The following is a 24,227-nucleotide window of genomic DNA, read 5'->3' as shown; positions in this document are numbered from 1 at the left end:
ATCCACCTGCCTCTGACTCCCAAGTGCTGAGATTAAAGGTGTGCACCACCATGCCCGGCCCTTTTAAGTAGCTAAAAGCTTGGAGAAGGGGATTATTATTATTTATTTTTTTTGTCTTTTTGAGACAGTGTCTCACTGTAACCCCAGCTGGCCTGGATTCACTATGGAGACCAGGCTGGCCTCGAACTCACAGAGATCTGCCTGTCCCTGCTGCCCAAATGCTGGAATTAAAGGTTTGTGTGACCACATCCAGCTTGGAGAAGGAGATTTTATGTGTGGCTCAGGCCCTCCTGGTTTAGGAACTCACCTTACAGGTCAGTCTCTACCAGGGATGCCTCCCTCAGATCTCTCTGTGTATATCTGTCTGTACCCACATGCTCCAAGCAACCCAGTGGCTCTGCAGGGTGGCCTGTGCACCCTCCTCCACTGTTAGTGCTCTTCCTGCCCCATGCCCTCTCCTCCTCTACTGATGCTTAGGAGGGTGGCTGATGGCCAGGCCACAAGCCACACACATGGCCTGTGTGGGTCAGTGAGAGACAACCAGCTGTAACGACATCCTCCCTTCTCGTTTGTCCTTGCTATCAGTGGCCTGCCCCTCCAGCCTTTGGTCAAAGGCACTTTGCATATACATTGGAGTCACCTGTCAGGGGGACCCTGTTACCATGCTTGGCTCTGGTGCCCAGCGCCCAGAAAATGCTTGGCAAGGTAGATCAAGAAGCATCATGGAAGTCTACTTTGAGGCAAACCAGGTCTTGTTAAGTGTGTCGTCCTGGCTGAAACACATAGGGACTTGGCCTGGGGTTTTAGTTCTTATGTCACTGGTCCAGCTTGTTCTTCACTCCATCTAATGCTCCAGGGCTGACATAATTTCTCAGATAGAAGACAGACCATCGCCTATCCACCACAGGTACCACTGTTCTCCGTTTGTCTCCCTGGTGCTGCATTTAGAACTCCCTGTCCTTGCCTGGCACTTACTGGTATCATTTATTCTGACGTGGAATGGCACAAATCTCTGCAGGACCAGGAGGAAGAAAGCACAGTCTAGGTTGGGCATGGTGGAACATGTCTGCAGCCTTAGCACTTTGGAGGAGAGGCAGGAGGCTGTGTAGCTATCCTTGGCTACATAGTGAGTTTAAGACTAGTCTGGGCTTCATGAGACCTTGTATTAAAACCAGTAAGAACAGTAGGCAAGATGATTCGGTGGGTTAAGGCGCTTGCTGTCAAGTCTGAGGACCCCATGAACTCACATGGTGGAAGAACAGAACTGATTCCTGTAAACTGTCCTCTGATCTGTTCACAGAAACCCCTACCACCAAATAAATGGAAAAACATTCAGGTTAAAAAAAGCAGAACAAACAACAACAAACACTTAACCCATTAGTTTATATCTGATCAAATCAAGAGGAGGAACCTGCCTGGATCTTTCTGTTCCTATGGATGATGTGAATGCGTTGGGTAGAGGGCAGCCTGGGTTTAAAAAAACGCAGCTCTCTCTGTCTTTGAGTCTACTTTTCTGCTCTCATTTGCTGACCTGTCTCTCCAGGGGGCCAGCAAGGTTTGGGGTTCACATTGTATGGAGCAGGAGACTAGTGCTTGGTGCTCTGTGTGCTGTGTGACCCCTGGGCCCTGAGAACCAGAGCCTCCTCATTGCAGCCACCTGGCCAAGTGGCTCCCTCAGTCTTGATGGCAATTCTGTGTTGCTGCAGAGGCAGGAACCTGTCCTGCACCAGGCCCGTGGGGTCACAGCAAGCTCCTTCCCTGAATGGAGACTGGCCTTCTCCTGGTGGAAGGGTCAGGCACTCACAAGCACTCATGCAAACAGCTGAGTACCAGGTACCTGTACATTCCCTGTTTCTGATTGGGGTTTCTTGCTTTGTGTTCTGCTGATGTTACATGCTTCCACCAGTGAGGTAAATGATACAAAGTAAGTTCCAGTGTGCCAAGAGGGAAATCTTTAGGAGCAGGGCCCAGGTGACAAATGGATGTGGAAGCAGGCACATGGCTATCTAAGTACCTAAAAGTTATAGTCCCAGAGCAAGTATCATCTCCTCTCTCAGCCGCTTGCTCTACCCTCTGGAAAAAATGCCATTCTTGTAAGATTATTAAGTATGTTCACATACAGGCGGCCCAAACTCAGCATTCCTGACACTTAAAGAAAGATTCATAGGTGGTAATAACTGTGAGTAATAACCACAATATGCTGTGGGAAAGCATAACACAGAGCCAGTGTTTAATAAATCATAGCTATTGCTATCAGGAATATAATTTATAATGCAGATATCCCTTATCGAAACCCCACCATAATGGATTAGAAAGCTAGACTTCCGGATGGTGCATCAACTTGTAAGAAGTTCACTCTCCCCTAACTGATGAGAATGGTATGTTGGTTGACTGAGGAAATCATGAGGGGGGGGGGAGTCTTACCGCCGCCAGTGCAAAGAGTCTGGAGAGAGAGGGACGTATCACTGGAGAGGACACCGTGGTGTTTAGAAAGCCAGGGAGGAGAATGCATTTCCACATCCAGAGGAACAAGAGGATTCCCTGGAGCCATCGCACCCTCTGAGGGAAGAATGTGGCAGGTCAGCATCCTCCGGTGATGAGAAGGTGCAGAGGCTCCAGCACACCTGGGGGCCATGCTAAGTGAAGAGGGGATATAGACCACATGTCTCTCAGGGACACCAAGTGTCAGTGTCTGCAGAGGACAGCAAGTCAGAAGAAGAAGGAAGTACAAATTGTAATAGGTCTTGAGGAGGCAGACCTGTGAAGGGAGGACAGAGTAGGTCTGGCTGTTTCTCCTCTGAGGTGTCCAGACAGTCCACTGCACTGGAAGGTAAGGTTCATGTGGGTGGTGACGGAGTATACAGTCATGCTATCCCTCCCTTCATGTTACATGCTTCAAGCTAGTTGCCAGTCCTTTCCTTGTGGATCTTAATAATGTAATCCTTATGATAAACAGAAGTGCTCCCATTTTATATCCTTGGAGTCTATGGCTCAGACAAACAATGGAATGGGACAAAAGTCACACTGTAGGAGTAGGCACTGATCCAAGGTCACATGTAGTAGCCCAGAGTCTGGGTCCAGCACAGGCATCGTTGCCTCACAGGGTTGCCCAGAAGGCTATGTGTCTGCCTAAGGTGCATAGGAAAGGACTTTCAGTACCTCATCTATTCTTCCCAGGAGAAAGAATTGAATGATGCATGCTAGAGCTCCACATGGGCCAAGGAGCAAGGCTTTCTGTTTGCTTGGGATAATGCCGACCATGACCTCTGACAACTGAGGCCCAAGCAAGTTGTGAGTGTCTGTCACATGTGTGGTCCCTCCAAAGCGGGGAGAGACAGCCCACTGGGCTTGGGAAGAAATGGAGATGATTGGTGCTATAGCCAACAGTGGCTAGGAAAATACAATGCCAGCTACAGGTGGAATTTCAAATTTCCTGGTAGTTGCTACTTAACAGGTAGAAGTAAGCAGGAGAATTTATTCTATACTTTATTTAAACCAATGCGTGTAAAATAATATCATATAAAGTTAAGATATTTGCATATTGAGTTTATGAATTCCTTCACAATTCATCAAATGACTCCCCCCCATGGAGAGTTGGAGGCACTCAGCTGTGACTCAGCTCACGCTGCACCCCAGGCACTAAATGATGAAAATGAATGATTCTCTAGTGATGGAACAGAACACACTAGGCCAGAGAGCTCATAGGAGTGTGAGTGGAAATGCACACTTGTAGAGTCAGAAGACCCAAACCTCAGTCCCAGCGTGTGTCCGTGCTTGGCAGGACGAGACTTTGATAGGTCAGCTCTTACTCCAAAGCTAATAGCAAAGGCTATGAGAGAATCCCCGGAAGAGGGAATTTTTTCAGGCAAGTGTTTTGGCAGCAGCAGCGAATACAATGAGAAAGACTGGAAGGCTGTGATGTGAACCCAGGCCTGGAGGCCAGGCATCAGGAGGAGGCAGACTGCTCACTGAGTGTTCTGAGATTCCTGTTTGTTCTGACTAAGCTCCTAGATGATCTGCTGCCAGTGAGAAGAGCATCCTCTGAAGTGTCTCATGAAAACTAGCCGCCTATAGGCCTCTGGACATGAGCAAGAGAACTCTGGGATATGTTGGCACTGGAATTCAGACCAGTGTACAGCCCCAGTTACAGGGCAGAGCAGACATTAAGTAAGCGGCAATCCACTGGTAGAACAGAGAGACACAGCAAAGGTATACCAGGAAGCCTACCAATGAGGGACATACTCCTCATTGGAGTACAGGACTGTACTCCTAAGGTCACAGTTCCAGTGACATTGAAAAGGAGAACAAGAAGGAACCCACATTTCTCCATTTCTCTCTGTTTGGGGTCCTTCAGAGTACATCTCTCCCGTGGGCTTCTGGGTTTCTGGCGATCCCTTCTCTGGGCCACTCTGGCTACAGGCAGGTCCTACCACTCTCTGGGCCTCAGTTTCTCCAGCTGAACATCTGTCTTGGGCAAGCTCTAAGTTTCTGCTCTAAGATTTACCCTGAGTGTGGATGGTGATAAGGCAGAGAACACTGGGATGCGAGTTGACATAACTTCTGAGGAGACAGAGACCACAATGGTGTCACTTAGCCAGGAAAGGAAGGCTGGAGCTGTGGAGGAGACTACCAGTCTTATTGCCCTCTAGGGCTCCCCACACAGCAGACAGGAGAGCTGGGCCTGGGTTGATCGCAAGAGGAACCAGAGAGAGGAGGGAAAGTGATGGTGGAGCTGGAGGGGGGAAGTGATGTTGGAGAGGAACCAGTTCCCTTTCTTCCAGGTTGTTCTGGGAGCATCTGGACCAAAGCGTAAGGAGGTGCAGGGACTTAGAGGTCATGACTCCCAAGTCTTCTTATGAGCCTTGGGGTTGTCTCTTATCGAGACCACTTGCATGTAGGACTGTCTCCAGATGGATCAAGAGAGATACATATCTAAGCATGTCAGTGCCAGCCTCTTTCTTGTAGGCTGTGTCAACTGACACCTGCTTCCTCATGCAGCTGCAAGTCAGTTGAGTTCCAGGCTCTTGAGTTCTATATCACACAGAATCCTTGCATGCCCAGCTAGCAAGCATGTGTGAAGTTTCCCAAATCCCTTACATCTCTGTGTACCACCATCTTTGAGCTCACAGCATTGTCATTCAAAGAACAAATCCATTCACCTTGCATGTCTTAGCCCTTGTATGATGGATGTAACTGAGCAACTTTAGTTGTAGCCTCTGTCTGGGTGGCCGTGAGTCCCCATCATACCTGATTCCACAATGCCATCAGGCTGAAATCCACAAACATCGGACAAAGTCCTTTGCGGAACTGGTCAGTGACATCCCCAGCCAGGGTAGTGAGGTGACCAGAGGCTGCGCAGTAGACCAGGGCTACTCCAGACACAGAGAGCTGCAACACAGGAGGAAGAGTTCTCAGTCAGCTCTGAGGGAGGACTCGGCTGGAAACCTGACACACAAGCTGATTGTCAGAACATTGAGTAAGTGTTTGAGGAGACAGAGAAAGGGCTTGAATTTGGTCTCTGGAACCCATTAAAAAATGTCAGACCTAGTGGTATATGCTTGCAATCCCAGTGTGGGGGAGATAGAAACAGGTGGATTTCTTTGGATTGGTGACCAGTTAGTTTAGCCTAATTGATGATTTGCAGGCCAGGAAGAGACCCTGTCCTAAAAAGAAAGATGGGCTGGATATATTAACGCATGCCTTTTATCCCAGCACTCAGGAGGCAGAGGCAGTGACAGAGGAGCTCTGTGAGATGGAGGCCAGACTGTTCTAGTAGTGAGTTCTAAACCAGCTGTGGCTACAGGGAGATCCTGTCTCAAAAAACAAAACAAAAAAAAAACAAAACAAAAAAAAACAGATGTTGAGAAATGAAAACCAGGGTTGGCCTCCTCTGGCCTCAACATGCTAATACACCGAAACACATACATACAAAGCCACAGATACACATGCATACACAGACAAAAGAATATTCACATGCACACACACATACATACATATACACACATGCATACACACAAACCCACACATATACATACATACACAGACAAACACATATATATATATACATAGATGCATGCATACTCACATATATGCATACATAAAAACCAGGGTTGGCCTCCTCTTGCCTCAACATGCTAATACACCGAAACACATACATACAAAGCCACAGATACACATGCATACACAGACAAAAGAATATTCACATGCACACACACATACATACATATACACACATGCATACACACAAACCCACACATATACATACATACACAGACAAACACATATATATATATACATAGATGCATGCATACTCACATATATGCATACATACACACATATACATATATGCACAAGGATGCACACATGTACACACACACACACACAAAGCCAAATGCTGGAGAAACCTGATTTCAGATGCCATTCTGGCCTCCACACTAGAGTTTGGGAACCATAGTGAGGTTGGAAGCAGCCTGCGTTCATAGACTTCCAGTTAAAATTGTTTTTCCTTTTGGATATCTTTAGTGTTATTCTTCTACACAAAGAAGACAAGTTCAGTGAGGCTACCTCCAGCCAGTGTCTTGGTTTTCTCCAATAGCTGAGGACACCCTTGGTAGCCATCTCCCAGAGCTGGAAACAGAGGCGGGTCATGTTGAGTACCAGGAACATCAGCTGACAGAGGATGGAAACAAGCAAGATGAGAGTTCAGATAAGTTGCAAGGCCTAAACTTCTGGCTGGTTCCAGTGTTTTTTCAGTAACACGGCACAGGCCATTTTCTCTGTAGCATTTGATTATGAACTTGCCCTTCAGCAGGCACTTGGGAAGGTTGGCATCACTTCATACCAAGCACTCCTAGAAACCCAACTCCGTGCCAATCATTAAGACCCACCATGGTCCTTGCAGGCATCAGAATCGGGCATATGGATGTCCACAGCTCCCCTGAGCCTCGCTTTCCATGGCAGCCCACCATTTATTCATGAGTTTACAAGAAATGAAACCCATCAGCATAGGCTTTAGGATTCTCTAGTCTGCTCGGGTGCTGTGTGTACTATGCCTTGTAGGTTCACTCTAAGAAACTACAGACATAAGCAGAGCAAAGTGGAGTTTGGGTGTTAAGAGAAGGTGTGAAATAGTACTGTGCCATGCCATACTGGAGTCTAGGGCCAAGGGAACAGTCAGGGAAACTGACCTGCTCTTCTAAAATCATGACATTTTGCCAAATATGGTTTTATCTACTTTTTGCATGAACTTTGATATTCTAAAATATTGCAGCAGAACACTGTTCACCTTGATTCCTGGTTTTCTCTTTTTTGGTGTCTGAGGCAAGGGTCCCCAGCACCAGCCTCAGCCTGGTAGCCCACACTTAGGTTTCTTGCCTATCCAGTGGCCTTCTAACAGCACAAGAGGGCTGACTATTCATTGAAGCTATGTGAATCACTCCATCTGACCAAGATACCTGGTGCTATGAATTGGGGGCTAGTATCCCCAAATTCATAAGTTGTAGCCCCAAACTCCTGTGCGTCTATGTTTGGAGACAGATCTCAATGTAGGTAGTCAAGGCTAAGTGCAGGCATGAGGTGGGGCCCTGTTCCTATATAATTAGGGTCTGTACACAAACTGATGCCTGAGAGCCTACACACCTTCTCCTCATTCACTGGCACCAAGAAGGGACTATGTGAGACAGGGATGCCTGCCTCCAAATAGAGACACACAGGGGTCTGAGGCTCTAAACTATAAATCTGGAGATATCAGTTCCCAATCGATAACACAGGGTGTCTGGGTCAGATGGAGTGGTTCACATAGCTTCACTGAACTGCCTACCAGCCAGGGAGCCAACCTTCCTGGCACCTTGATCTTGGCCTTCCAGCCTCCAGAACTGTGTTAAATAGAGGCTTGTTATTTAAGGCACCCAGCTTTTGTACAGTAGTCCCACTTACCTGAGGGGGACCCATGATGGGCCCTCAGTGGTTGTGTAGAATTGCAATAGTATTAAACTCTATTAATGCTAATATATATATATACATATATATGATAAACTTAATTTCTAAGAAGAGTTATAACAATACACACCACAAGGCTATTTAAAATTTAGGTATTGTTTACTTCTGGAAGACTCTAGTCTGTACTTTGTGATGATGGTTGACTACAGAGAGTAAAACATTGGACAAGGAAGAATGTCTGTGTTTTGTCACAGTAGCTGATGCCAACTAAGATCCCACAATGCATTTAGTACATTGACGTCTGCGCTCATCTTGTATATATGATGGTTGGTTTTTCCCACTGGGAGTCTTCCTTGAATCAGGCTCCCCATCTACGATGCCTGCATTGTGACAGGGACATGATATGAGCTGTAGGGTAGGCCAGAGGAGAACCCTAGTCTCATCCTGTGTAGGTACTCAGCTGAGGTGAAGCCCCAGTTCCCTGTGTTCATCCAGGAGGCCCAGGGTAGCTGAACTCACCTCAGAAAACACAAGGTGATATTGGCAGACTGAGTCACTTCGGAAAATGCTGAATGACTCCACCAAGGACCAAGGGACGAGACCTCCTGTGGGGAGGACCTCTGCACCCAGGCTTACACTCGTGAAGAGTTGGGTTGAAGGATTGTAGAGGGTGAAGTGCACAGACATGGCCCTGGTGCTGCAGCTGATCCACCTGCTGGTCCTGAGGGCGGTCAGGGCTGCATGGGCTTCAAGCCTGGAAAGCAGTCCCAGTTCAGAGAGAGGGCACGGAGCAAGGCTTGAGAATCCAGGGAAAACCCATGCCTAGAGCACTAATACAAGCCTTGATTAGGATAGATGGCACCCAGGCTTCAGAAATTGCATAGCTGGCCCTTCCTGTGTGTTAAGGATCCCCGCCAGGAGTCCACTGCCCCTCTCCTTGCTCTGTCTCTTTTCTACACCAGCCAGGATGGAACCCAGGTCCTCCACAAAAGCAGCCAGTACTCTTAGCTGTTGAGCCATCTCTCCAGCCCCATACCATTATTTTAAAGCAGGAACAAATCTCACTCTGGGCTTGGCAGTGCTGTCCCTTCCCAGGGTTGCCTCTTCCCAGGCCTGCTGCAGACATACCACAGCCAGCAATGGGACCTGGGAGCAGCCCAACAGGCCGGATGGCTGCTGCCCCTGCCACTCGCTGACCTTGTTTTCCCCAGGCTGTGCATGTAGCTCTCCCTCCTCATCCTGCAGGCCTCAGGACCACCAGGAGTCATATTTCGGTTCTCAAAGTCAAGCTCAGGATTTGGAATATGAAGAGAATCTTCCATGAATGCTGAGAAGGGTCTGTGAGGCTGGGACACAAACCACCAATCAGAAGCAGCCTTGATGGATCCCTGACTCCAAGTCCACCTGCACTGTGGGATTCCCAAGCTCGGCCACAGAAAGGACAACCCGGCTATGTGACCAGGCACTGTACTACACTCAAGGACTGCTTTGCAGACATCTTAGGATTTCTGGGCTCTAGCAGAAACTAGAAAGATCAAGGCCATGCCTGCTGAAGGCAGAACATGGAGCAGTTAGCTGTGTGGGACTGGACAATCCGCAGAACTCCCCGTTATGAGCTGGCACGTGGAAAATGCTCTCTTTCGGAGGACCTGTCCCCATAAGAAAGGAATATAAAAATATTGTAATTTCATGTTTTTAGACGAAAGAGGCTTCTTTTGCCTAGGATGCCAGCTCTAAAAGTGAAGAGCTATCCTGGGGCAGAACACTGAGGTTGAGGACTGGAATCTGGCGACCTCCTGTCCCAGTACCTGCCAGATTTTGTGCCTCTTACCTTGCATCCAGGGCTAGAAGAAACTTTCAGCTGCTTAATTACTGAAGTGCCTATTAGGTGGCACTGCCCTCCAAGAGCATCAGGCTGAAAGAAGAAGAGAGACTCAGGGGGCTGTGCGGATTGTGGACTTCAAACACCACCCGTGAAGCGGTGCTGAAAGTCCTGGGGAAACACGGCGAACCAACCACATCTACCGCTGTCATGAAAACCTGAGGATGCAACCAGTGTTCCAGGAAGAACCCTTCTGAGGATGCAACCAAGCAATTCCTCCAGGCCTCATCGCTGGAAAGGGAAAGCATTCAATTCATCTCATATAAAGGACCCACTGTCCTCATCCCAAAGTACTACATGGGAATCAACGGAAAGAAATGAGGGACCAGGTGTTGGAGGAATGCAGGGAAAGAGCTTACTTATTTCCAGAAGGGGGGGGGGAGAAAGTGAAGTCTGAATAGGGAATGGGGTGATAAAAGTGCACATTTACTTTTCTTCCCAATTTAGGAGTTAGGAAGTTTCTTTCATGATGCCACCTCAGCTGTTGGTGCCTCCGGGGATGCCTTGAGCCCTTGCCATACTAGTCTTTGTACCTGAACTAGCGTTTGCTTTTAAAAATTTTTAATTGAATTTTTGTAAATTTCATACAAGATATTTTGATATTTAGACCCCCCACCTGTGCCTCTCTTACATCCTCCTCCAGTTTTCATGACTCTGTCATATATATTAAGGCCTATTGAGCCAGTTTGTGTCTCCAAATGTCCTTTGGTGTGAGTCTACTGGAGCCTGGTTAACCTATCTAGCATCACACACTTAAAGAGAACTCTCTCTCTCTCTCTCTCTCTCTCTCTCTCTCTCTCTCTCTCTCTCTCTATATTTTTTCCTCTCTCTCTCTCTCTCTCTCTCTCTCTCTCTCTCTCTCTCTTTCTCCAAGTTGTTATCAGTTGCCAATATTTCCTCAGCTAAGGTTGGGGCTTCTCACCTACTTCCCCACTTCTATGCTGGGATTTTTGTGTGGTTTGACCTTATATGGGTCCTGTTCATGCTGTTACCATTGCTATAAATTAAATATTTGTTTTGTTATGTTTATGTGTATGAGTGTTTGCCTGCATGTGAGTGCACCTGTGTGTGCAATGCCTGTGGAGACCAGAACAGGGTATCAGATCCCCTGGTGCTGGAGTTACAGATGGTTATTAGCACCCATGTGGGTGATGGGAACTGAATCCAGGTCCTCTGCAAAAGCAGTCGGTGCTCTTAATCACTGAGCCATCTCTCCAGCCTCCTGGACTAGCTTTTTCCTATGACTCACCACCCTGCACCCCCTCAACCTCAGCATGTGTTCAGGTCTGGGTAGGGTTGGCAAGTACTGACTGTAGAGTGTCTGTGTGACTGAGAAGGGTTCATGAAAAGAACACAGATTCCAGGCAAGAGTCATGGGATGTTCTGCTGGCCACAGCACTATGGGGGAAGACTCTACACCACACCGAGTTCCCTTCACTGCTACATAGCTTCTGACACGGAAGAAAAGCAGCCCACCTGAGCACCCCATGCTCCAGCAGAGGATCCTCCAGGGTACAGCCCATCCAGCATTGTGCTCAGAGTCCAGTCCCACCAGTCATCTGTGCTGCTCAGGTCCTCCAAGGAGCGTCTGGCGTTTCTTAATCCAAGAACAAATTCAAGAAGTATTTGAACATCCGTAAGAGCAATTCAAAGTAAGGAAACCAAGGTTTTTTCTGTCAGTTTTTATGTCATCCACATTTCGGGCACAAACTCCAGGATTCATTTTGTTCCTTGGTTGCAGGGGGAAGAGAGAACAGTGGGAAAAGCAGTTGTTCACTCACTCACTCACTCAGTCAACAAACATTATTGTGCAACTACTAAGCACCAGGCACTCTTCTAGTCACTGGGAAACATAAAGTCAAATCCTTGGCACTCGGACGGAGAAGCAAATTTCTATGATAACAGACTTATAACTTATGATATTTTGATTTTACAATGATACCAAATTTCACCCATAAACCATTCTGTTTTTTACTTTTATCACCGTCTCCAATAAATTCCATGGAATATTCAACACTTCATTATGAAGTAGTCTTAGGTTACCAACTGTGAGTGTCCTGAGCATGTTCACAGCAGATTAGCTGAGCTAAGATGAAGGAGAAGTCAGTGTATGGATTCATATGCTTTTGACTTAAGATAGTTTCAGTTCTCAGTTCATGATGGGTTTCTTGGGACAGAGCCCCAAGGTAAGTCAATAAGGATGTCCACCGGAAAAACGTTCACAATGTTAGAGATAAATATGAATAGGCATAAGAAGCAGAAATGGAAGACAGGAAGCTGTGGGTGGGCAGATAAAGATTTTAGTTCAAGTAGCCATGGAGCAAGCCAGAAAGGCCCTGAGGAAGGACCCCTGTGGTCATCTAAGGTGAGCGTTCCAGGAAGAGGGGCTGCAGGGCACTCATGTGTTTGTTCAGAGGTTAGGAAGAGAGGTCAGTGTGGCTGTGCAGAGAGCACAAGGTGAGAGTGGATAGGGAGGCCAGGGGCAACAGGTGCTCTCTACCACAGTAGACTGGGAATAGGGCCATGGAGTGTCATCTGCCTGCCAGGCTGGCTGTGAGCACTGAATGAGCAGCTGCTCTGGCACAGAGTAAGTAGGTAACAGATGCTAGTTTCCCATTAACTTCTTTTATGGTACAGCGATGGAACCTGAGGCTTTGCACATGCCAGAACTCTTCTCTCAGCCCCTCCAATTAACACCTTTATTAGATTTATTAGGTATCTGCTTTACTTTTTCACCAAGGAGCTGATTTAAGGGAGCACTGAAAGGATTGCCAATCGACAGAGTATATCACTGTCAACTCACTTGGACACCCACAAAGGGCCATGTGCCCATGCTGCCTTGATCAGCACTAATATCTCTGGCTGGAGTCAGAGGGAAAGGGAAAAATAAATATTCCTCTGAGAAAGCAAAGGACCTATCACCAAAGTTAAAACATTCTCACACATGGCTTCCCATTAAGGGACTGAATAAAGGCAAGGAGAGCCTGCTCGGGGGCATGCCTAGAGCAGTTAGGTGTGGGTCTGATGTGACTCATTGAGCCCTTTATCCATGAAAAGGAGAAATCAAAATATTTCTCAGAGAAAGTAATTTTTTTGGAAGATGGTATGAATTTAGAAAAGGTTACAAACTCAAGTCATCCAAGTACACACCATTCCAGTGTCCTGCCCATTCCAACAGCTAAGACAAAACTGCTCCAAAGAGTGAACTGAAGACCAGTCTGCAGACAGTGACCATGACTTTGATAAACTAGCTTTAACAGTAAAGTTGGACTAGGGGGAAAATGAGCTAGTGTGCACCAGCCAGAGAGCCATATCTCTTCCCAACTCTATCTTCAAGGACATATGACCTCCTTAGTGTGAGGTGACCCACAGCAGACACATTTACACCATGGAAATTGGCAGGTGGATGCATCTAGCATGGAGCACACTTCAGAGACTGTTCTCCACCAGGGTGTGGACAGGTATTCCACTAGTGATACAGCATAGATTTTAGAGATGACTTTTAAAAAGTCATGACCTTACAGTCATGTCAAAAAGCTGAATGATTTAAACAAAAAGAAACCAAGTACAAAGAAAATACATCAATATGTAAGTTATAGAGAGAAGCAAATAGACTAAAAATGTGTTCAAAGTTCCCATAGCACATGGGAACAAAAGTCCAGGAGCTATTTATCTCACTGGTTTTAGTTCCTTTGTTTTGTTTGCCTGAAATACTGATATGGTTTCCCACCCGTTCAAATGCTTTGTTTCTGTTTTGGGTAGCCTAATCTGTGGAGGCCTCCCATTGAGAGCTTGTTATCAACTCTACACTTCTCTGAAACTTGGCCAAACTGTATGAAATTCTGAGTAAGTGGGAGACCTGCAGAAACATCCAGAGACTGGGATGGGGAAACAGAGTGGTGTCAGAAAAGAAGAATCAAAAAAGAGATACTGGGGGTGTGTTTGGGGGGGCGGGGGGCACAAGGCAAACAGATACAATTCTGAAGGTATTTGAAAACCATTGGGAAAAGGGCCTCACCGAGAGACACTGAGTGGCGGAGAAGGGAAAGGAGGAATAGTACAAATTTTATAAGCATATTGAGTTCACACAACATTTATTGAGATACTGGGGATCAGTCCCAAGGCCTTGCCCATATTAAGCACATCTCTATCACTGAGCCGCACCCCTAGTCCAAGTTTGCACAACTCAGAGAAATTCTGTCATTTCCTGACACTTGCTCCCTATGGGATAACATTAAAGAAACTGTCAAGAAACACCCAAGTTTCAAGAATCCACACATCCATACCTAGAGGAACACTGGCACACTGGAGAGCGGGCGGGGAACCAAGGGATCCAAGAATGTTCTGGGCCCCATCTGTACTAATGACAGCAATGATATAAAATGGATCATAGTGCCTACTCAGCCAGCAGAAAGAGCACCAGCAGCTCTTTTGAGACTGGTATTTGATGGAGCCCTACTCTCAGTTATTGGTGCTTTTCTCAGTGGCTTATTTTTGTTTTGTTTGCCTGGAATTTTTTGGTGTGTGTGTGTGTGTGTGTGTGTGTGTGTGTGTGTGTGTGTGTAGATAGAAATCCACATTTTGCCTTCCTAACCTTCCTAACCTCATAGAAGAAGATACTGCAGCTGGGGGCCAGCCACAAGTCAACAGTGACCATTTTCAGGCTCCACTGCCTCTGCCTCCCCTGGGCTGTCCCTCCCCCTGGAATGCTACAAATAATAGACCCTCAGGTCTTGTTGATTTTTAGGATTAGTATGGGAGGATGGGGTGAGGCAGAGAGGGTCCACTTTAAACATTCCATTTTGTACCAGGGTGCATAAATATTTCCCTGCCTGGTGACCAGAGCTGCCAGAGGCAGTAAAGTTTTACATTTGCATCCTTGTGGGAAACATAATCTCTTCAAGTCCACCTGGGTCAGCATCTGAGAGGTTTACCTGAGTGAATCAGGCCCACATACACAAGGAAATCTCACAGATAGTATCTCAGCTGGAATATTTCCGATTTGAATATCAAGTGCCATATGAGAAATGTCAAATAGTACTGATTCGTGAAATGTGAGCTAAAAATAAATCAATCGAAGTCAGTTTTTTTCATGTTTTGATTTTAATTTCTGGAGAAAATTCCCCACATTGCCCCTTTTTCTGCTCACAGCACTCCCTTCTGGCACAGTCTGTGCACCTGCTCAGCTGGAAGAACAGGTTACAATAGAAGGTAACTGTTACTTTGCAAAATGAGATGCAGAAAGTACCAGTTAGCTTCCCTGCTGGAATTGTTCGACAATACGAAGTTGGATTATTGAGCCATGAAAAGTCCATATTAATCAAATTGGGACTTCTAGGTTGAACCTTGTTAGCAATAAAATATAATAATAAAGGGCATGGCACTCCCTAGTCACAAGCTAGCAGGGCATCAAATGTCTTTCTGCCTTACAGAATTTAAAAAGAAACATATTCTTAAATCAACAAGATTAAATGAATTTTACAGTTGTTTTCTCCTGCCAAAAAATGCAGCAAAAATATTTACATCAAACTAAATAAGCACCAACATTCACAGAAATACTATAGAAGTGTGCACAAAACCATTCTGTACAGACAGAGAAAGGAAAGCTGGGAACTCAAAGAATTACTCTACTTCCTGTCACTAGAAAGTAACAAGTATTGGGGCTGGAGAGATGGCTCAGTGGTTAAGAACACTGGTTGTTCTTGCAGAAGACCCGGGTTCAAATCCCAGCACCCACATGGCAGCTAACAACTGTCTGTAATTCCAGTCTTAGGGGATCCGACAGCCTCTTCTGTCCTCTGCGGGCATTGCACGACATGGGTGTACTTACCTACATGCAGGCAATACATGCATACACATAAAGTAAAAATAATAAATAAAAATTTTTTAAAGTTTAAAAAAAAAGAAAGTAACGAGTATCAATTCATACTGTCAGAATTCAAACTGCCTTGAAAGAACTGTCAGATTGCCTGGTTTCACAACTTTCAATGACAGAGGCATGCTAGATTGTCTCCATTGGTTTCCCTGCAGAAATCCTAATCTCAGAGCTGTGAAGGTTTTAAAAAGAAGCCTACAGATGCCACTGTCTCAAGAACCATGGAAATCCTTCTGCCTTGGATTGCCCTCTTGTTCCGTGCTCACTTATGATGAAAGTTTGCTGCATTTATAAGTAGGAAAAAGTAAATGAACACCTGACATAGGGTAGGGAACTTGGGGGAGCTCTATAGTTTGAAAGGGGTGTCATGTATTATATTCAGCTTTTGGTTGAAGAACTCTGATGTTTTTTGCCAAAACACTGGTAAGACTCTGTTTGGGCCTAGAACTTCTTCAACTCTGTCCCAAATTGAGATGCTAGGCATTTGCTGAAAGTCTGAGAATGGAGGTCTCCTGTTAATGTGTTAACATGTCGAGTAAGTCAATTGGATGGCCTGTCCCAGACTTCATATGCAGGATAGGATGCAGATCGCTCTCTGGGCTGTCCTACATAGGTAAAATGAACTGAAGGAGTGGTGGGTTGGAAGGTCTGCAGAGTTCCCCCAGGCTCTGTCTACACTAGAAGACAAGAGGTAGCTCATTCAGAGAAACAAAGTGAAGACGACAGCTTCTAGAACCTGAGCTTGGAGCACTCTAGGAGCACAGTGACCACCGACTAGATCTATAGGCACTCCCCAAGCCTCCTACCTTGTAAATTCCTTCCTGATAGCTTGATTGAGAGAGCGTTCACCTGGGCAGAATCTCCCATATATTAGAAGCAAAAGCTGCAGCAGCAGGAGGCTGTGCATGCAAACGTCTCTAGAAGGAGAGATTTGAGTCAGCATCCTTGTAGACCCTCTGCGTCTACATTCTCTGTTCCCTCGCAAAAGATGGAACAGGACGTCTACATCCCTGACAGGAAGTCTCTGTATAACGCATGGGATGCATTGAAGTTTGCTTTTATTCTTTTTTTCAATATTTTTCAATATTCAGCTTTCTTGGCATTTTTGAAGACTATCCTTTGTTCACTGGATTGTCTACGCTTTGTCAACAAAATCGTGTGGCTGTTTCTGGGCTCTGTTCCATCTCCTTCTGTAGATCTATCTGTGTGTCTATTCTACTGATCTGTGAGCTATTCTGTCACTCAAGAACCCACAGCGGTTTCTGCAGAGTTGCATGGTCCACCCTCCAGCTTTGTTCTTCCCGGAATTGCTTTGGCTCCTCTAGTTTCTTTGCTTCCCACATTCATTTTAGAATCAGCTTGTCGACATCAATTTTGAAAAGCTTATGGGAGTTAGGTTGTGACTGCACTGAACCTGCAGATCAAATTGGAATACCCAATGCACTGCTGTCTCCCAGCTGATGTGCACAGTGTTTCCCTTTTACTTAGTTCTTTCTTTAGTTTTTCATCAGTTTTGTGGGTTTGGGCACACAGTCCCTGAAAGCTTTACTACATTTTTATGTGCATACTTTATTTCTTCAGTGGTACAGTAAATAACACCATGTTTTATATTTCAATTATTATTAATTGCAAGCATGTAGGAACATGATCGCCTTTTAACTGTGTGCGTACGTGCATGCGTGCATGCGTGCGTGTGTGTGTGTGTGTGTGTGTGTGTGTGTTTATAGGCCAGGGTCAACCTCAGGTGTTGTTTCTCATGAGCCATCTACTTACTTTTTGAGGTAGGCTTCTCATTGGGGCCTATGGCTCACTGATTTGGCTAGACCAGCTGGCCACTGAGCTCCAGGGGTTCTCCTGTCTCCACCTCCTCAGTGCTGGAACTACAAGCATGTGCCACCTGCCTGGCTTTTACCTGGGTGCTAGGGATGAAGCTCAGGTCCTTATGCTTATGTAACAAGTACCCTGAAGACTGGGTTATCTACCCAGCCCCAAAATGTTTTATGATATTGATTCTACCCTATAAGTTTGTGACTTTTTGTTGTAGATTATTTGGAAAATTTTGAGTAGATTATTCACATCATCTGCCAGCAGGCTGCTTCTTTTCTTATCAAATAAGTGACACCCTCCCCCGATAGCTTACTGGCTCAAATTTCCATTTGGGCATTCAGTGGGAGTGATAGAGGGTCTCTTCACCTTGTTTCTGATCTCAGAGTATTTCACCTGTAAATATTCCAGTTAGGCACAAGGCTTTCATGGATGCTCTTTACTGGCACAGGGAAGCTCTCTGCTCTAGTTCTGTTTTGTTGAGTTTTAGTTTCTTTCATGAACACTCAATATTGTCAAACACTTTTTATGCATCTGGCATCATTTTCCTTGCTCAGTCTGTCGCTGTGGTGCACGCTGACCGCTTTTCTGCTCAGGAGTCTTATCTATAGGGCCCCCCTCCATTTCTTTATGATTGCTTTGCCTTGCTGAGCACACTGTTTTTTCATGCTGTAAAGTTCTCAGATTGGTGTCTCTTGGTGTTACTAAGTGTGATCTCAATGTAAACTCCAAATTGCCAAGAAGTAAAAGGGAAGGAAAAACGTCCGCCTCTCTTTTTATGTTACCTGCTCTTCACGCTCCATACATAGTTCATTAGTTTATTTAAGGTTGCACCAATGTTCAGGTTCTAACTCTGTGGTTTGCTCTCATGGGCACTGACTGGGACGTCTCTCTGAAGAAACCCCCCGTCCCCTGCCATGTGCTTCCTCATGTAGAGTTAGTCAGGAAAGGCAAGATGGACAACTTTGCTTCCTAATGTTGAAGAAAGCTGGTCTGAACATCTGTCACAGTGTTTGGTGCTGCTCTAAACCGTTGCCTTTAAATATTCTTCAGGAACCTCAATCTACTGTAGTTACTATTCTTGAGCTGGTGCCAAGTTGTACCATCTTTGACCAACACAGGCCTCCTCCAGTGTCTGCTGAGTCCTTAGCAGTGATGTTGACTACTCATTCTGAATTGCCTCTGTGATTAGGAAATTGTTCAAGCTTATCTGTGCATTTTCTGTCACAGGAGGTGAAAAATGGTGTTTGTAGATTCTAGGTGTGAGGGGTTCATTGTTCTTGGGTGGCTTTTAGTGCTTTACTTAACAGATACACCTAGAAAAACAATGTATTTCCTTAAAGAATAAACTCTCCATTATATATATATCACACACATATATATAATATATAATATATAATATATAATATATGTATATATATTTGAGACAAGGTCTCCCTGTAGCCCCAGCTGGCCTGGAGCTCCATATGTAGACCAGGCCAGACTAGCTCTCACAGAGATCTTCCTACCTCTGTCTTCTAAGTTCTGGGATTAAAGATGTGAGCCACCATGCCTAGACATCATACTTACACTTCTAATTCAAATTCAAGACTACAGAGTTTTGGTATCTTTGAGCCAGAATCTGTGCTCCCTTTCTGGAACACCAGGATAGCACTTTTTGAAAGATAAGAGCAATGACAAAATTAGAAAAAAATCATATAATTCCTTGTTTGGCTTATTCTAAAATGAATCAGTAATCGGAAGGAAGACAACACTGATGATTTGGTTTCAGTTTACATTTGAGTCTTATAGGATTAGCTCATAATTTTCCTACATGTTTTATGCATTTGTCCTTAATACTATGCTGGATCCTGTATTACTGTGTTTTGTCATTTGCTGTGCTGGACAGTCTAGTGTTCAATCTTTTTTTTTAAACTTTACTTTGGTCATACAAAGCATAATGGTTGTTGTATTTTAATTTTATAATGTGCTACTATTAAATTATGTTGTTACTTTGTAGTATTTATTTCATTTTGTGGGATTTTTCAAACTTTTACTAATGTAAGATGCAAAAAGAGCTAACTTTGGCTGGGTATGGTGGTGCATGCCTTTAACCCTAGCACTCAGGTTAGGTAGGCTGATCTCTGGAATTTTGAGGCTTGTCTCAAATTAAAAGAAAAAAATCAAATCAAATAGAAAAGAACTGTCTTTGTCTTTTTTGTGTTCTCTGACATTCTCCTTAGTATGGAATCTGCCTGTGTTTTTCTCAGTGTAAGGCCTTGTCCTGGGGAGCTGGCTTCCTCAGCTCAGCTCAGCTCAGTGCTCTGTGGGTGCTCTTTGGTGTCCAGACCCTGTACTGTCACCTGTAGCTGGAGGGTGCAGCAGCACATCTGCAGCAGGGACCCTGCAGGAGCCTGATTCTCCTGTTCTCAGTGCTCACGCACCTGCAGCTCCCTCCGTGTCTGGGTCCTGCAGAGACACAGTGCTACACAGTGCTGGGTGCACAGTGGTTTGTCTGCCCCTGTGTGATTTGGAGGTGTGTGTATGGGGAGGCAATATATCATTTAGATCTGCCATGCATGTTTTCTGTGGGTTTGTTTTTTGTAACTTAATTGTTCTAATTTTATGGGGAGAGTGAACAAGATTAAAAGTCTTCACCGATGCTCTGGCTTCCCAGAATTATTTTCTATTCGCTTTAAATGTAACATCCCAATACAACCACAACTCTGCTCTTTGAACAAGATTTGCTTCAGAATGTGTTCCTCATTTAAGGGGGGCTAACTGTGCTCCACACAGTGATGAAGGATTTTTAAGGAAGATGATCTGAGGTTCCAGTACATACTTTAGCAACATCATGGTGGGAGAAATACCTGGAGCTTCTAAATCCTTGATAAACTCCAGAAATCTCAAATTCAGAATTCAGAACCTGGAGGCATGTTTGACTGGTACTTATGGATGACTCCTCTGTGGATGGGGAGGGAGAAACAAGGCTGGGGTCTGATTTGGAGAGGTCTGCCTCAGTAGCCAGCTCTTCCTTTATTTTTCTTTTGAAAATTTATTTTTAAGTGTATAACTGTTTTGCCTACATATATGTAAGTGTACCACATGCATGCAGGAGGCCAGAAGAGGGCATTGTGTCCCCTGGAACTAGAGTTATGGATGGTTAGCTCCCAGGTCGGTTCTGGAAACCAAACCTGGGCCCTCTGCAAGAGTAGTCAGTGCTCTTAACTGCTACTGAGTTATCTCTCCAGCTCCAGTAGCTAGTTTTTAACCTTCATATTCTATGTCAAAAAACTGAAACAAGATTTTATGTTGAGCATAAGGGATAAGAGTTTTAAAACTCCTATCCTTCGGGCCAAACCACTGCCCTGTACAGTGCTGGTGCGTTTGTCATTAGCTTGCCACAGCCCATGACCCCGGCTGGAGGAGCAGAAAGCCAGGTCTAGTACTGAGCACCAATGTGATGTGTTGGGATTCAATGTGATACATGTAAGTCTATGTATGGCTGAGGGAACTGGGGTGCGGAGGGGCAGCCCCTCATCACTCATTGTGGGCAGGCTGCCGAGCACAATTTCCTCCTTCCAGTCAGTTTCCCTGTCCCATGCACCGGGCATGTGCTGAGACTTGAGAAAGGGTTCCATACTGTTTCCTCTGAAACTGAGCTAGGCCAGAGCAAGCCCATTGCCTCCAGGCCTGCACCCACCTCAGGGCTGCCTGCATGTGGCTCTCTCTCCTCAGTCTCTCCCTGGTCACTCTGAGCTGGGCCGTGGATGGTGGCTGAGCCCAGCGCAGGTGGCGTTCTCGTTGTCGGGCAGCCAAGATCTGTGAGAGAGGAGAGCACAGTGACCCTGGGGCCAGCAGTGGAGAGAGGTTTTTGGTGTCCCTGCCAAGCCAAGAGCCGTCATTACTGCTCTCTGCCTGGCATTCAGGAACAAAGAGAGACTTTGTGCAGTTAACACACACCGTGTTGTTAGGGAGGCGATGGGGGGAATAGACCCATTTAAAAGCTCTGGTCATGGTCCAGGCCAGCTCTTTTGGCAGGAATTGCAACTGGGCCACTACAAAGAACAGCTTCACATGAGGGGTGTGTCCACCACTGTCCAATCACAGGAGCAATTATCTTTGGTATTTGCATAGTAGTTCCTGTTACAGACCTCCAAAGACTGGAAAAGTGATTTTAAATACATTTTGTTTTAGCAAGAAATGACCTTTTGTTTTCTTGTTTTATAAAAGCATTATTGGTTTCATACTATGTCTGTATCTGTTTATGGGCAGGACAAACAGGAGCCAAGAACAGAACCATGGGAAATATTCAGTCTTTTGTTTTTCACTCATTTGCTTTACCCATTCAACACACAGTCAGGGAGCAGCCCTTGGTGCCGGCTCAGGGGATGCCAAGAGACCACAATCCTTCCTCCCCTAGATGTTGGGCTCTTAAGAAACAGTTGAACGTGTACGGGTGCTGGAAACTGAACCTTGGAGATTGGGGCTTGTGGTTCAAACCCTGAGGAGTGTGCATGTGACTGAGAGTGGGGGGAGCTCAGCGGGTGGAGCATCTTAAATTTAAGGTGCTGGCATGTGTGGATTTGGAGACACCAGCCCGGTCCTCGGGATCAGGGCTGAATTGGTCAAAGGCCTCTCTGTTCGGAGATTAGTTAGAGAAGGAACCTAGCTGATTGGGCTAGGTACTGGGCACAGCTGCCAATGCCAGCAGAGGAAGAGGGCCTTGGAGGGCAAGGGAAATGGAGAGCCAATAGGTGTGTGGAGACAGGAGAGCGATGCTGCATTTCAAAAGCTAAGGCTGGAGGATGAAGGGGGAGCATGGAGAAGGCTGGAAATGGACCAGGCTTGGGACCCAGAGCCTGCTAGTGTGCAGAGAAAGGGAAGTTGTACATTTTCTATGTGTTCATTGAAAAGAAAATGGCCTAGAAGTTCTCCAAAATCATGGCCAGAAATTATATTTTTCATTTGCCTCTATAATTTGGAATGCACTCATTTTCACATTTCACATTTCACTAGGATTGGGGTAAACACAGGGCAAGAAATTTTTGTCCTTGTGTCATACGTATTCATGCAAAGAAGCATAAGAAATCAAAGCACATGTGGTGGATCCAAAGCGCAGCCCCAGTTCCCATCTGCACTGTGGGAAGAGAGCAGTTCAGAAACCTCACCCACTCGCTCACCTTTTCAGCCTCTCCAGCACTGGTAGGAGCACAGTAGCTGGAAGAAGAGGAATCGTGGATTCTCGAATATTCCAATTCCAAGTTCAGATCCTTGGTTGCATCACATAAAGACTCAGTAAAAAATTGGCTGTCATCTTTTCTTTTCCAAGCAAAAGCCAGTGCTACAACACAGATCTGGAGGAGAAATGCCATAATACAGGTATCTGTTTGTGCCCCTCCCACACAGAGTCATCTTCCTGGTCTTGCACTGCAGCTGGCTCCATCTCCCAGTTCAAAACAACCACAAAAGATACTATCCTCAGGCCCCTGACACCTAGTCACCAGGTGTGGCCTCACTCAAGAGACTCAGGCCCTCTAAGGCTCAGATTCCTCAACTGAAAATAGAGGCCAAAGTGGTCCTTGTGGGATTTTCTTTTTTTTTTTTTTTTCTTTTTAATAAATGAGTCTCTGCCTAAGACTCCCCATTGCATCTGAGTGTCCCCAGGTAATGGGGGTGGCATGGGCTGGTGAACGGCATGCTTACTCATCCCCAATCCTCACCTCACCAGGGGTCGCGGGTTCGAGTCCCCGGCATCTGGCACTCAACGTGGGGGAGGGGGAGGAGGAGGAAGAAGAAAAGAAAGAAGAAGAAGACGAAGGAGGAGGAGGAGGAGGAGGAGGAGGAGGAAACACACCACCAAAACCCAGCCACTGTTTCCTCTCCTCCCAGGCCCCCAGTTGACAGGCACCTCCATCGGAGGAGGGTTTCTTACCATGAGTGGCTGGGTGACAAACACACAGCAGATTATGGAAAGGGCTAGAAGGTGCAGCCACCACATACACTGTGTTGGCACAAACCTGCAGAAGAGGGATGGATCGGTTACCACCTGCAAGAGAGTAAGCTGCCCATAGAAGATGGGAGCCACAGCCAGAGGGCAATGATGACCTCAACACTGGGAGACATGAGGTGAGGTTGAGGAGGGGCTGTGGGGCAGGCAGTGTGCCGGTCTGCCCATCAAAGTGGAGTCCTTTCCTACCGAGGAAGCTGCCCAGTGTCGAGAGAAAGGAAGCCCTGATATGAAGACAGTCCAGAATGCAGAGAAAGAGGCAGGGATCTGTATGGTGTGGGGGACACAAGGGCTCCAGGCTTCAACTGTGTCTCGGGATTAAGTGCTCCCAGTGTTCCAGTGCTCCTATTTCATAAATAAGCAAACTGAGGCAAGAAGATTCACGTGTCTGTCCTGTCCTCAGAGAGTAGTCAGGAATGCAGTGGGGAGAAGGGAGATTGTCGGAAAGATAGGGCCTTGGGCGGCAGCTCCCCCTCTGGGTTGAGGAACATGTGGTTCTCCAGTGTCTTGAATGACCCTGGGGTCTTCGGCAGTGCCCCAAGTCACAGGAGCCAGAAGCAGTGGCAACATGTGGGAGGAATAGGTTAGGATTCTATGATACACGAATCAAAGCTGGTCTCAAAGGCATCCATGTTCTCCAACAACACTGGACAACAAATGGCTGGCTCTGGCCAGCATCAGGGCTTGGCCTTCTATGAGCTAGGTGGAAGAGTCCTTTT

General features: G+C 46.1%; 1 protein-coding gene across 1 annotated transcript in view; it reads right to left on the bottom strand.

Annotated features, from left to right (window-relative positions):
* The window catches only part of Pkd1l1 (polycystin 1 like 1, transient receptor potential channel interacting), a 151,820-nt gene that overhangs the window by 14,987 nt on the left and 112,606 nt on the right, over nt 1-24,227 (bottom strand). The window contains exons 38-48 of the mRNA XM_029567884.1: nt 23,434-23,518; nt 22,682-22,855; nt 21,202-21,320; nt 16,502-16,612; nt 11,297-11,417; nt 9,770-9,853; nt 9,136-9,284; nt 8,458-8,692; nt 6,565-6,669; nt 5,248-5,388; nt 2,425-2,559 (exon numbers count right to left, since the gene is read on the bottom strand). Coding sequence (XP_029423744.1) covers nt 2,425-2,559; nt 5,248-5,388; nt 6,565-6,669; nt 8,458-8,692; nt 9,136-9,284; nt 9,770-9,853; nt 11,297-11,417; nt 16,502-16,612; nt 21,202-21,320; nt 22,682-22,855; nt 23,434-23,518 — 1,459 coding nt within the window. The remainder of the gene's footprint in view (nt 1-2,424; nt 2,560-5,247; nt 5,389-6,564; nt 6,670-8,457; nt 8,693-9,135; nt 9,285-9,769; nt 9,854-11,296; nt 11,418-16,501; nt 16,613-21,201; nt 21,321-22,681; nt 22,856-23,433; nt 23,519-24,227) is intronic.

The sequence above is a fragment of the Nannospalax galili genome, unplaced genomic scaffold (assembly GCF_000622305.1).
Source record: "Nannospalax galili isolate Female #2095 unplaced genomic scaffold, S.galili_v1.0 scaffold321, whole genome shotgun sequence".
NCBI classification, from domain to species: Eukaryota; Metazoa; Chordata; class Mammalia; order Rodentia; family Spalacidae; genus Nannospalax; species Nannospalax galili.
This window is presented reverse-complemented; position numbering and strand designations above follow the sequence as displayed.